This window comes from Ambystoma mexicanum, chromosome 11 (genome assembly GCF_040938575.1).
Source record: "Ambystoma mexicanum isolate Mex_15411 chromosome 11, UKY_AmexF1_1, whole genome shotgun sequence".
NCBI classification, from domain to species: Eukaryota; Metazoa; Chordata; class Amphibia; order Caudata; family Ambystomatidae; genus Ambystoma; species Ambystoma mexicanum.
The window spans coordinates 234990273-235004994 of record NC_090934.1 but is presented as its reverse complement, the minus strand read 5'-3'; the positions used below and the strand labels follow the sequence as shown (position 1 = coordinate 235004994).

Sequence of the window (14722 nt, the reverse complement as noted above, 5' to 3'; positions counted from 1 at the left end):
GAGGAGTCGAAGAGGACCCCAAGGTTCTTAGCCTCACAGGAAGCAGCAGGTAGAGGGCACATGGTGGGTGGCAAGAGTGAGAGACGGAAGGCGGGAGCAGGTGTCCCAATGAGGAGGATCTCAGTCTTACTGGCATTAAGGCAGAGATCGCTGGAGGCACATCATTCCTGAATTGCGGACAAACAGTCTGGTAAAACAGAAGGAACAGAAGAGGCTGAGGTGAGCCTGAAGCAGAGCTGGGCGTCATCCGCATAACACTGAAAGTTAGAGCAGAAGGTAGAGATGCGGTGGGCCAGAGGTGCCAGGTATGGTCAAAGAGCCAGGGAGAGCGGCTAGACCCCCGGGGAACCCCACAGGTAGAGAGAGATAGAAGAGAGGAAAGACCCAAGTTGGATTTGGGAGGGTCGATCAGTGAGAAAGGAGGTCAACCAGGCAAGGGAATTACCAGAGATACCCAGGTTGTCATGTAGCCAATTGAGCAGGATGGTGTGGTCGACTGTTTCCAAAGCAGAGGATGGATCAAGGAGAATGAGGACAGAAGGAAGGTTGGAGTCAGAGCAAGCCTTCATGGGTTTTCAGGTGAGCATTTTCAGTGCTTCTGGCTGCTCTGAAGCCAGACTGGTGGTCATGGAGACAACCAACAGATTCCAGTATGCAGATTAAGCTGGGAGATGGCCAGCTTTTCCAGGAGTTTGCCCAGGAAAGGAATGATGGAGATTGGGCAATAGTTTGCCGAAGAGAAAGGATCGGCAGAGGCCTTCTTAAGAAGGGGGTATATATAAAAGATAAGGAAAAGGGGCAGGTCTAAGCAGGTGGGTTGGGCTTCGATCCACTTGCAGCAGCTCACCAATGGCAAAATAAAAGGAGGCTGCAAGGCTGCTTACGGCTGATCACTATCCCTACTGAACTGTCGAACATACTACTTGAAAGCCTTGGCCTGGTAGGTTTGGATTTTGGAAAGTTCCTTTCGCTCTTCTCTTCTATGCTCCTGTGGAGGGCCACTGGTCTTTTACAGTTTGACTTAGAAGGCTCGTAAAGCTGTGGATGGTGTACTAAAGGGCAAAGAAGGGTGGGTAATGATGCTGATCATATTAGTAGGAGCCAAAACCTCTTTGCAATCCTTTTAGTCCTCATTAGTATTTGGAAAAACTGTTTTACTATCAAATGGCAAATACAACACCTTTTCCAGAACTTGCATGTCTCATCTCTCATGTACCTCGTTACATTAACAGCCTTAGATGTAGTGTCGGTCAAATCATTACCTGCCACAGCCGCCAGGGGCATCTTCCTTATCATCAGACAGCCACATTTGCTGGCAGCAAGACTATCCATGTTGTCCCCATTTATTGCAGAATATAGCATAAACAGACCATATTGAGCAGATTTAAGGAGGGAGTAGAATTTTGACCCATACTTTTTCCTCTTTGCTAAGCACCAGCCAGGAAAAATGTATTTAATCCAAAGGAATCACTGTACACAGGTGGAAAAAGCATCACCATCCTAGCCACATGACTAACCGAGAGAGGGGTACTGTAACTGCGATTAGGGGTACTGTCACTGAGATAAGGGGCACCTCTGGGCTACCCGCACCTTAGGAGTCATAAGGACTCCTAAGGAAGAGTGCATAAAACACAGCCACACTCAGGCTTTGGATTGTGCCTGGCAGGAGAAAAATGGCGGTAAAAAAAAAAAACAAGGAATCCAGTAATAAGAGGGAAACCTCAAGGTTCAACAAAAGGAATCCAAAATTAGAATGTTGCCCTAAAACACAAAGCACAACATAAATTTAAAATAAAACTTGAAAACTTGAGTTTACAAAAAGCAATAGAGAAAACGAAGGGCCAACATTGTGCAGTGAGACATGGGTCACCACTTGATAAGCGAGTTGGGTCTCCTGATGTTCTGAATTTCCAAAGCTGTTGAAAATGTTACCAATAATCCTTACACTAGAACCCATCATTTAAAAAAAGGAATTTTAGGACAGTTTTTCTGAAGTTCAAATAAGGGCTTAGCAAAACCATCCAACTGAGACAGAACAAGACTCCACTCTTAGTATAATGCTGTACCATCTGAGTATATGGTAGTGTAGGCAAAGCAGCTGGGCTTATTTTAGGAGTGAGAGAGGGTTGTAGAATCCGAACAAAGAAATTGAAATGCATATATGGTCCAATCAAACATGATGTATTGTAAAAAATAAATTGTTTATTTAGATACAAGTAGGACCAGATAAACCTTGGGGGAAATACTATCACAGATCTAAACATAAAAATCACAACACTTTGCTTTAAAGTACACAGACCAAAGCATAGCATAGCCCTGATTTAGAAAATTAACAGCAGTCTAGGTAAGTCAAGCTTTTCATACACATTCAGTATAGTATTGATCTGCGCAAGGATCCAGAAAGTCTTTAAGGTGAGGTGAGATATAATAATTCCAATGTAACAGCTCAGTTGCTCGATGTGGACTTTAATCAAAATCTCGTGTTCATGACATGTTGGGGTCCTAGTGCGCCATTGCCTGGTTTTCCCTACCCTACTCATTTTTATTACTTTCAGTATAGGTCACACCTATTCTTGGAGCGTAAAAACCATTAGTTATTTTTTCGATTACTTTCTGTAATACAGGGTAGTAGACCTTAGAGGTTTTACTGTGACGCTCAGCAAAGAAATTACACAGTAAATCAACTGGACCCTATACTTTTCTGAATAGTGGAACACTTATTCTAGGGCAATACATAATGACCGGGGTCATTGATTGGAAATATGGGAAGCAAATGTACACTCCTGCCGTTATCTCCCCAGTTTTTTCACACAACAAAACGGACTATGGAGCATTACATTGAAGCACAAATTGTCATTCTCTTCGATGCAAATGTCAAATAAACACACAGGCTGTTCCTCAAAAAGAAGTACACCCTGCCCCTTTCAGAGATGGCTCTCCCTAGATGGCCGGTGGTGCATCCACTAGCTAATAGGGATAGAGAGAGAGAAAGCTGTCCCTCGTCACCAATTGCACACTCAACGAGCTTTACAGAATTAAAAATCCCAAAAATGGGTGATCACAGACAAGCCTACTTGGTTGACCCAGGCTGATCTGTGTTCTTAAGATACATTCTGCCAAGGAGAATTTCCTTGAACTTTATTAACCAACTGCACAGCAAGCTCAAGGATCATCAATAGTTACTCCTGGATCCTAAAAAAAGCCCAACATGAGCGATAGTATTAAAACAGCACTCACAAAGGGTAAGCATATTTGTAACTGACGTAGCCTAACAAAGTTTTAAGAATATTGTCATGATTAAAAAAAGGTCGCCCGGTTTTGATGACTGTTGGAAATGTCGTCTTCTTTAGGACCAATTTATTCAAAATTCAGCATAACTCGGTAATCAGTCCACACTTGCGGATTAGGAGACAACCTCCACTTCCCTAACCCCCTTTTAGGGAGACAAAAGGGGAAAACAATAGGTCTTCCCCTATCGCTGTGCACAGTCACCAAAGCATGTAAACAGATGCAGCCATTGTTATTTACATAGAACCAAATAGTTGTGGCTTATTGAAAAGGACACTGATTGCCATATTAGTATGTTGGCAGGAGGAGTACTGTGTGTACTGCGACCAGATCATCAGGTCATCTGGTTGCCTAAGCAACTCTGTTTATGCTACTACATCATGCATCAGTTTGTAGGGAAAAAGACATAACGTTTATGCTAGAAATTACACATACCTCCAGCTTCTGATCATGGGTGTTCAGAAGCAGGTGGATGGCGGTGCTCGGCAAGCGGAATCAATCTTCGCTTGATCGTGTCTGAGGATAAGTTCCTTGTGTCTGCAAACAAGAGAATATATTCGTGATCTAGATACACAATATCCTGCAACCTGTGTTGTAACCGCGGTATACATAGGGCAGAGAAGCGCCTGGCCTGTAGTCTTGTCGTGGCTTGCTGGCAATCAGTGTAAGCCAGCCTGAGCATGAAGCTTGTAGCTCCTGGGCTACAGGATCGGGGGTATGGCTTCAAAGGCTCCTTGTTACAGGCTCCAACAAGCCAGGTGGCCATCTTGGACCGTAGTAATTGTAATCTGTGCCGGCGCTCAACGAGTTACTGCAACACGAGCAATGTCCGAAAACTGTGCCTATGCGGCCAAACTTGGCACAGAATTGTGCCAAACTCTTTATTTTCGTTTAATGTTTTTGGTATTTTGTTATTACATGTAGTTAAAGATAGAAAAGCCTAAAATGCAGCACAACGTGTCGCCTCCAAAATACGAGCAGGCTAATGCTGGAAACATTGTACTCTAAACTACATTCCAAACAGGTTTACCCCCACTGTGGTTCAAAGAGAAGCGTAACCAGTGTCTGGGGCACAAAACAGATTACTCAGGTGCGGGTCGCCATATGACACTGAAGGTGTTTGACATTCAGTGTGTTAGATGAATTCATCATTGATACACAAGGGTATTTCTACCTGGGTCCGTTGACCATCAAATTAATGTGGTGAAAGTTGGCATCTTACATCAAGTCTCTCAAGCACTGGTAAGCACTAATTCAGGAAACCTAAGACGTGAAGAGAGTCTCTTAGCGGGGTAGAACCGCCAGATCGTGCCATTGTACCGCTTCATTTAGACCAGTATTGCATGTTTTTAGGCGAAATATCCAATGTTGTTATCTCCAAAGCAACATATTATTAAAGTTGCTCCGCCGTCTGAGCTGATGCATTTTTTCAATAATGGTCTAACGGAGCCCCTAGCGAGGAGTCTTTGAAGCAACGCCCCCCGATTGCGTAACCCAGTAGCTACAAGCTTCGCGCTCAGACTATCTGACACTAAACCGTGACAAGACTACACGTCAGTCACACAGCACCTAACAGACGTAGCCAAGTGTTGGGCAATTACTGATCGCTTCAGGTCTTGGGCAGCAATGTGTTCGAGCATAGCATCTCTTCCCCATGTATTCCGCGGGTACAACGCAGGTTGCAGGATATTGTATATCTAGATCACAAAATACATTTTCTTGTTTGTAGGCACAAGGAACTTATCCTCGCACACGGCCAAGCGAAGATGGATTCTGCTTGCCGAGCCCCGCCATCCACACGCCTTTGAACACCCAGGATCAGAAGGTTGAGGTCTCTGTAATTTCTAGCATCATAAACGTTACGTATTTTTCCCTGCAAACTGATGCATGATGTAGTAGCATAACCAGAGTTGCTTAGGCGACCAGATGAGATGAGATGATCTGGTCGCAGTACACACAGCAAAGGGGAGGTATTCCCGCCCCCACACTCTTTTCCCTCCTGCCAACATACTAATATGGCAATCGTAGTGTCATTTGAATAAGCCATTTGGTTCTATGTAAATAACCACGGCTACATCTGTTTACATGCTTTGGTGACTGTGCACAGCAGTAAGTGTTGGCCTATTGCTTTCCCCTTTTGTCTCCCTGTAGGGGACAGAGGTGGTCGCCTAATTCTTAAGTGCAGACTGATTACGGCGTAATGCCGCATTTTGAATAAATTGGTCGTGAAGAAGACTACATTATCAACAGTCATCGAAACTGGTCAACCTTTTTTGATCATGAGACCCATCGTGATCATGACTATATCTGTAAAACATTGTTAGGATACGTCAGTTACATATATGCTTACTAAGCGCTCTTAACGCTTTCCTGCATATTGGGGTTTTTCAGGATCCAGGAGTGACTATTAATGCTCCTTGGGCTTGCTGCCCAGTTGGTTAATAAAGTTCTAGGAAATTCCCAGTGGCAGCATGTATCTTAAGAACAGGGTCAACCAAGCAGGATTGTCTGTGATCTCCTCCTTTTTGGATTTTTAATTCTGTAAAGCTCATGGATTGTGCAATTTGTGACTAGGATCAGCGTTCTCTCTTTATCCTCATTAGATAGGATGGCGCACCACATGTATTCTAGGAACAGTAAAAACCTATAACTTAGATTCAGGAGAACAGTTATTCTAGGGGAGTTAGCTCTTGGGGTAGAATATCAAATTACATTTACTTTTCAGCTCAGTGGAACACAGTCAAAGATTAACACCAATTGTGGATTGCATGATGCATACTAAGGTCAGCTACACCTAAAGTACACTTTTCAGCACACAGCTATTCTAGGCAGGTACAACCTATATACTTTTAAAAGGTGCTATCAGCCATTTAAGGATCAGTTACACCGAAAGCAGACTTATTCTGTACAGGCTAACAGCAAGTCAGGGGAAGCAAGACCCAATTGGGGAAACTCATACATTTATATCCTACCAGGAATAGTATAGGTGAACCAACAGCATTACTTTTGGTAAGGAAGGGGGGGGGGACCCAATTCACAGGTGAGTAAATTAACCTTCTATTTCCTTTCTTTTAGAATGGTGAGACAGTTTAAGGAAAGTAAGACTGAGTACACTTATTGAGAATGGCTCACAGCTATTACAGGTAGGTAAACCCTATATATACTTTTCAGATGTCAGAACAGAGATATCCAAGGTAAGTAAAATATCCTTACATATACTTTTACATGTGACAGAATAATTTCAAGTAAGAACTTTTGTACCCATTCACTCTCAGAGTTACAATTACCAACTAACTCTTTTACAAGTAAGTACACTTTTCAACACCTTTTACTTTTCAATGCAGGCCCCTTTAAGTATCCAGCCCTTCACAATTCTATGACATGAGTTCTCTCAGAAGAGGGACCCTAGTGGTCTAGAAGCCAGCTATAGGCAGGGTGAGATAGGACTCAGTTGCAGCCAAAGTCAGAGTTCCAGAAGAAGACTGTTCAAACAAGTAAGTATTCTACTTTCAAAGTTAGTTGTGGGTCCAGGGACTGCAGAGAAGACACCCTAGGAGGATTCCAGCAGGTGCCTGGGTGCACTGGACGAGAGGAATCCCAATCACAGGAAACACGCCAAAGCTACACAGGAATCACACAAGACTTAAGGTAAGTAATACCCAAGTCAGCACACTACCTCAGCACAGAAGGAGTTTGCAGCAGGAGGACTTCAGATCTGCAGCCAAGAACCCAGGCACTGAATTCCTTATGAAAACAGACAACTGGACCTTGGATGGGATTTTACAGCAGGGATCGATGCAGAAGGCTCCAGGCAAGAGTTTCTGTGTGGCTGGATGCAGGTCTGTAGTTTTGGCGCCCTTTTCAGGAGCAAGACGACGACTGAATATCACTGGGCGGATTCTCATTGTATGCAAAATCCAACACTCTGGTGAGGGGACTTTTTCGGACTCGATTCACCTCTCTGGAGGTCCAGCAGAAGGCCCACAAAGTTTCAGCAAGATATGGAAATCGGAAGACCGTGCATGCACAATAGTTTGAGGTCCCAGGGTATTGCAGCCCCACAAGGTCGCAGCACGACCTGGGATGGCCCAAAATGCAGGTCTTGAGTCTAGTGGGTCTCACCAGGCTCTGGTTCGGGGTTTTTGAAGTCTCCAGGTCGAATGGAAGGAAGGGTAACAGCAGGGTCTGGTTACGAAGCAGGCTCTCCAGTAGCTGGAAATGGTCTCTAATGCGTTTTCTTCATCATTCTCCTCGGTTTCAGTGCCAGTGGTAGCTTCCAGGATCAGACTTTTATGCAGGAACCCAGCCAATCAAATAGCCATGCAACATTCAAACTTGGGGGGTTGGCAGTCCTTTCAGGACAGCCAGCATCCTAGCTTGAACTGGATTCTCCTAGTCCGGCTGAAAAACAAAAGGTTGCCGAGTTTTGGACTCCTCCCTCACTTCCTGCCTTCACAGACACTCTGGAACCTGGCGGGGAATCCACAGGATCCTTGAAGCCAGAATTGACAAAGGATTTTTCCGCCCTGGAGGTCAGGTAAAGGAACAAGAAATAACGAGGAACACAAATGGTGACAAAGGTGCACTGAATTAGTTAAAAGGTTCACTGCCACCAGCCATTAACGGGAAGCTTGTCCCTATAACATAAATGTTACAGTTAAAAGGAGAAAGATGATTGATCGATTGTTCTCTCCCCAGTGCGCCACATAAGGTGGGGTGTGCTGGTTTCACCTAATAAAATGTAAAAGGGATCCAACTATCCTTTCAACCCTTGGGAACTGTAGTTCTCACAAAGTTAGTAAAAGAAAGTTTGAAAGGTGAGCCGCAAGGGCAACCCAGCAACAAAAGGTAGTATGTGCCAAAAGTTGTCAAAGAGGATAAAATCAAAAAGACACTAGGGAGAGTCTTAAAAACGACATCCATAAAGAGAGTAAAGCACCAAGTGTGGAAAAATGTTTCCACTCACTGAGGTACAAGGAAAAATAAGCCACCAGTAAAGCAAAAAAGTTCTGGGGTTGACACAGGTCAGGAAGATTTATCATTGCTATGAAAATGTTACCCAACAGTGTCAACATTCTATTTTTCAGCTGCGTCAGTGCATTTTGGACTTGGACTTTTTCCGACAGTGCTACATGTTCAAGCATCACAGACCACAGCAACAATTTGAGCAAGCATGTGAACAACGCGGTCCGTCTTGGGGCCCTGGGCCGATGAGGAATCTTTTGTCCCCAATCATCCAGTTCTACAGGCATGATAGTCGATTGGCCACGCGACACTTAGAAATTGATTCCAACCCTTACTTAAGTTCAGAACTGAGTATAGGGCCCCGTATCTGCGGTTCAGAAAGCTGTCCTGTCTGTTGCCTTTGCATTTCCACTGTATTGTGTCGAAGAGGCTCCTTCAACAGAGACTCTTGTAAGCACCTGAAGATAGCACTCTTCTAAACACACCTTCATGGCTCCTCAAAGAAAGTCTCTAAACAGAAATTCTCTAAACAATCTAGACTGTCCAACTGTTAAGGAATACCAGTTTGCATTAACTGCGGTGAAGTGGTGTTAATAACCAATCAAACCAACAACAGATGCAAGGAGTTAATGGCACCTTCACAAAAGTTGGTAACATTTTCAGTGATGAGCAAACAAGCGTAGCACCAGAAAATAATGTGGGAATGTTAAGCTAAGGAAACAGGGCAATTTATGGAAATCTGACGAGACCTCTATAGCAAAATGATCAGACCTCTACTTTGAGTAAATAGTGTGACAAAGTAAGCAAATGCAGAGCTCAAATGCATTTCACAAAGTAATTTGGGGAGGCAACAAAGACTTGCTGCAAATGCAATATAAAGTCAGTAGTTACATTTTTGCATATATATATATTTTTTTTAACAAACACTGCCATTGTCTAAGACATACAGTAATGCCCCGTTCATGAAGTCTGTAAAAATGTTTTAGTGAGTAATTGGTGTAGTCAATACAGAAAATATCTGGAACATTTGATACATTAATTCTTGCGATTGCAGATACACCACTGTCCAAGTCACTGGGGTCTGGTGCTGCTCCCTCTCACTTAGCCCAATCTGTTGCAGAGATTTGCAATTAGCAGTATATCTTAATGTTATTGATAGGAAGCAAAAATGAAACAAATCAAAACACAAGATAGCTGTGGATACTCACCAAGTAATGGATTGCTGTTTCGACTCCCTGGTTTCGGGGGTGGCACAGGAGGCTGCTTGTGTGTGCTGCTCGGGATTGAGGTGGCTGTTGCGTTAGGGGGAGGCACAGTTCTTGGGGCAGGAGAAGGGGGGACAGAGGCCTCAGTGTTGACGCTGGAAGGTGGAGCCCCACTTGCACTGCTGCTAGAAAACGTCCGACCACCACTACTGTGGCCACTGTGAATGCTGGTATCACGGGGCCGTACTTCACCAGGGTCCTGGGAGCCAGAGAGGGGTCTCTTTGGGGGCAGCAAAGGTTGTTTGGGAGCATGGGTATCACGGGTAAGTTCCACTTCCGCACTTGGGGGACGTTGCCCAGAACTCGAGGGAAGATGTGTAGAACTCGGTGGAAGTTGTCCGACGCCTGAAACACGCTGCCCAGAACCTGGGGGGTGCTGTTCAGCACTGGAATCTGTAACAATGAAAAAACGGATTTGAAAATAAAGTGAAGCACTATTCTCCAAAAAGGCAACACACTTCAACTTTCAAAAGGCATTCACAAGAATAAACAGAACTCTGGCAGTTTAAGGACCAAATACCACGGTTGCTAAAGACTCAGACTGTGCCAATAATGCAAAACATCAAGAGTTGCTAGGAATTGTACGGTGCATTGCTGCCATATGCATGTTCTCTGGTCGCTCAGGAGGATCTGGAAGAGAGTGGCTGGCCCTGGTTCATTGGGAGGAGAGGGAAAGGCAAGAATGTAGTGCTCGTGTGTTCAGGCTGCAGATTGGAAATACTCTGGGCTCTGCATGCTTGTAAGCGTTCAGGGTGTGAAATGGAGGCATAAAGGCTTTGTGTCTAGACGGGCAGTCTCATGGCCTGTATTGTTGGCCTGGGGCAGAGTATGCCAGTTGTATTTACATGTGCATGTTTGTGATGATGTAAGTATCAGGAGAGGGTCTTTATTTTACAGCAGTGTGGAAATGGCTGGTTTACATGTGTGTGGAGATTAAGGTGATTAAGCTGATGTTATGTGTTCGCTTGAGTCCGAGTAGGAGCCTGGCTACTGTGTTTTGGATTGATTGATGTTTCTTTGGGAGGTAGTCAGGCATACCTATGTAAATGCTGTTTTGTGTACTTGATTCTTGAAACAATCAGGCAGATGCCCAGTTCTCTGTGTGCAAAGGGGAGGTAGAGCCTAGTCCACTGGATAGAGCAGAGATGATATAGGCGCTTTTTGAATGTTGTGTTGACTTGGCATTCCAGCCAGAGTCCGTTGTCCAGAGGGATTGATGTGCCAGATCTCTTACATAAAGATAACTATTAGTGAGCAATATCTCACAACTAGGTAGACTTTATTCTCTGCTAGCAAGTCTGAAAGAAATTGCATATGTGAGCCAGCACCACAACTAGACAGAATTGTGAAGACTAGCATCACGTCATATCTACACTGAACTGTAATACTAGCTTGCGTCATATGTAGACAGATTTGTGAAGATCTGCTTGCATCACATCTAGACAGAATTGATTGTGAGGATTAACCTCTGTCACATCTAGAGAGAATTGTGAAGATTAGCATTGTGTCACATCTAGACAGAATTGCAATAATGACTTGCATCATATCGAGACAGAACTGTTAAGATTGGCTCGAGTCCCATCTGGATAGAATTGTAGGGACTGTCATTGCTAACCATCTAGACAGAATTGTGATACTAGCTTGCGTCCCATCTAGACAAAATTATGAATGTGTCACATCTAGATAGAGTTGCAAGGATTATCACTGCGCCACATCTAGACAGGATTGTGAAGATTAGCACATATGTTGCTTCTAAATAGCAATGCCACTAACCAACCCGACTAAACAATCTCACCCCTATGTATACACCTCTCACATGCTACACAAACAAAACCACACCTCCAAAGCACTACAAACCACACGCACTTCACTACATCTCAACAACAAAACAACACACATAGCCTTACACAACAACACATGACAGCTACAAACCGAAAAGCACACTGAATCTCAGCCAACAGTGTTAACGGAACTGCGGCTACCACAGCACAATCACAGCTCTCTTGCTCTTTTTCCTATTTAACCTTACTAAACCATCCCACCCTCTTTCCTTTTCTGATCCAACAGAGTACTAGGGGACCACTACGTGGTGATAGTGCACAGTATAAATATCCTTTAACATAACCTCAATGTGCTTAGGTTACTGATCACTTTACGTGGTTTAGGGGAGTTGCACCTTTCCAGAATCCAAATGGTAGATGTGTTTCAGGTGCAGCGTGCAGTGAGGAAATCATTATTTGTTTCGTCTGAGCTGAGTTTTAGGTAGTTGGTGGTCATCCATTCCTTTATTTTCGCAAGACACGTGCTGAAGGGTGGTGCTGGAGTTTCCGTCATCTGGCATTTTGTATATGATTTGCGGGTCATCTGCATAATTTTAACAGGTGAGCCCATAACATTTTACGATCTTCTTGAATGTCTATATCCCTTTGATAAAGAGCAGCGAGAGGCTTGATCCCTGGGGGACTCCACAAGTAATGGGTTGTATGTTTGAACTGAAAGGGGGAAGGCAGGTGATTTCTGTCCACTAGGACCGGTTTCATACATTGTAGAGTTGTGTTATGGAATTCAGTTTCTTAAAGCGCTCTATTTAGTGTATGAAGGTTAATCATGTCGAAGACTGCAGAGATGTTGAGTGCTGAGGTGGTATTTTCCATTCAAGGTGTTTCAAAATGGAAACTAGTGCAGAATCGGTGCCTCTCACAGGGCTGAAACATACTTGTGCGAAATCTAGCAAATTATTAGACTTTACATGCTCCAAGATTTGTCTGTATACATCCCTGTAAAATTGTGGATGGGTATGGTAGGTTTGAGATGGGACCAAAGTTGGAAGGTCTTCTGGGTCTCCAGTTGAGGTTTTTAAAATTGTTTGATTTTAAGTGGTGTAGTGGGGGTTTCTTGAAAACGTTTGCTACAATTCCAGTTTCAATCAAGCACTTCATTTGCGAAAGTGGAAAGAAGAGGTTTCCTTGTTACGAATATGCTTGTAGATGTTCAGGGACAATCGAGGTGCTGGCTTTTTTGCTACGTTACACCAATGTTTAAGCCCTGATCAGAGATTGGTTTAAAGCGGAGGTTGTAGGCTGAATATCACTGAACAGGGTTTGAACATTGCTTCCATTTCCATTCCTTATTGCTGCACTGATGGTTTCCTATACATTTAGTAATTTGCTTCTGAAATGGTTGGTGGTAGTATCCATTTTTGGGTAGGTGACGATATTTTCCTGCATGAAGTGCGATTTCTCATCTGAATGATTTAGTAAAGCTCTTCCTTCAGATGGGGTTCACTATTGATTCATGTAGAATATTAAAGATTCTTTGCATTAGGGATTTATGCTTTGTACTGGCATATCTGTTTTTGGTAGGCAACCTGGTCTTGTGGGATGTAGCGTTTCCTCCATGTTTTTTTTTTAAAAGTATTTGATTTCTTTTTTTCAGTGCCCGTAGGTGGGGTGTGAACGATCTTGCTGAACTTTTCCTGCGACGATTGTGCGCTTTAGTGGGGCGATTGTTTCTAGTGCTCTGGTTATTTAGTTTTGTAGCACTGTTAAAATGTCTTCCGGCAGTAACAGTTCTGGATTGTGCTTTTTCTCTTCCATAAGATAGAGTTCCTCCAGGTTTAGAGTTTTCCAGCTTCTCATAGCAGTGGTCGTTTGGTCCTTCATGAGTCGGGAGCTGATGCATTGGCGTGTTGATAGTAAAAAGGAATCCGATGATTGCTACAGAGTAGCTGAATGTGTGGGCAGGTGGTTATTAGGCTTGCTTTACAGAACATTGTGTCATGGGTGTGGCCTGGAGTGTGTGTGTGTGTTGCTCCTTTGAAACTGGCCACGTAGGAGCTCAAGCTTTTGGGTTCCAATACAGTTTGCTCCTTAAAACAATTGTTGAAGTCTCAGGGGCTCGTTAGAGGTTTGAGCAGTATCAATAGGTTAGCAATTGCATCTGCTACATTTTCTGCAAAGGATGAGTTGTATGATTGTGGTCTTTAAGTAGGAGGGAAAGCTTGGTTTGGTTGTTTACTGAATAAAAGAATTCCTCAGGGAAACCAGACCAAATCTGATAAAATAAATGTTTCAGAGTCCTCAATGAGATGTTTCTCTCCATTTGCGAAGTGCCACAAGTCTCAGCATTTAGTGTTCAATGTTGATTGTTGTTTTCACCATGAGATTGGCACATTCGTTGCTTATGCAAGACTACTCAATGGTTAATCAGTCTTTCTACCCAACATCTCAGTTGGGCTCCAGTAATACAAACTTCCCAAAGCAGCACACGCCCCAAAAGGCCAGCCCTGGGAGTGTGCAGTTGCCACCAACTTGACTGGAATGTTATCCCACAACCTTCCTACCAAGTCCTGCATGCATGCTTATCTCTTCACTTCTGCTTTCTCTCACTTTCACGCTCCAATGCACTGCAACATATCAAAAATCACTTGAAGGCGACCGCTAAACAAAGTAGCTCATGCAAATAATCCTACGTTATAAAGCAGCAGATTGCCCTCACCATCTGAAAAGGCAATGTTTCTCAATGCTACAATAACATGGAAACTATTCTCTGACCTAGGCGAAGCCCTGCTTCTCAGAACCCCCACAACACTCCCCTGATGGATCTTTAACCATCGACTCCTTCGACTCATGGCTCAACTCTAATTCTGATCACCCCGCTCATGCCCCTCTTCCACACGCCTTGGACCAAATGGTTTACTCCTGAACTGAGGAATGCCAAAAAACTAAAATCCTTGGAACGAAAATGGCAAGCAGAAAACAGTCGCCACCTTCGCTTTGCACCATCACAACTACAAAGCAGAAATCCAAAAAGCCAAAAAAAGCCCACTAAAACAATCAGATTCTCAACTGTGGAAACCGCAGCAAAGAACTCCACAGAATCATATATGAATTCGTCGAACCCACTTGTACCTCTGTCCAATCTACCCCATGACAATCGCTCTGCGACTCTCTCTCCCTCCACTTCTACACCACTGCTCTCGACAGAACGACTTCCCTTAACAACAAACTGTCCCTCCTCACCCCATCCCAAAAACTGTCCAATCAAACAACCAACCCCCCCTCCCGCTGCCGCCAATCCAACAGCCACCCCCCTGCAACCCCTCTCCTTACCTACCTTTGACTCCTTCAAACCAAACTCCAGAGAAGAATTTATTGACCTTATATCTGCCCGCAAACCCTCTGGTTCCCCCCCCCCTGACCGCT

At 43.9% G+C, this 14722-nt stretch overlaps 1 protein-coding gene across 4 annotated transcripts in view; it reads right to left on the bottom strand.

Moving 5' to 3' along the window:
• The window catches only part of PHACTR4 (phosphatase and actin regulator 4), an 858314-nt gene that overhangs the window by 205459 nt on the left and 638133 nt on the right, over positions 1-14722 (bottom strand). For all 4 annotated transcript variants that reach the window (XM_069622940.1, XM_069622942.1, XM_069622941.1 and 1 more), the window contains one exon: positions 9462-9911. In XM_069622940.1, the coding sequence (XP_069479041.1) occupies positions 9462-9911 (450 nt within the window). The remainder of the gene's footprint in view (positions 1-9461; positions 9912-14722) is intronic.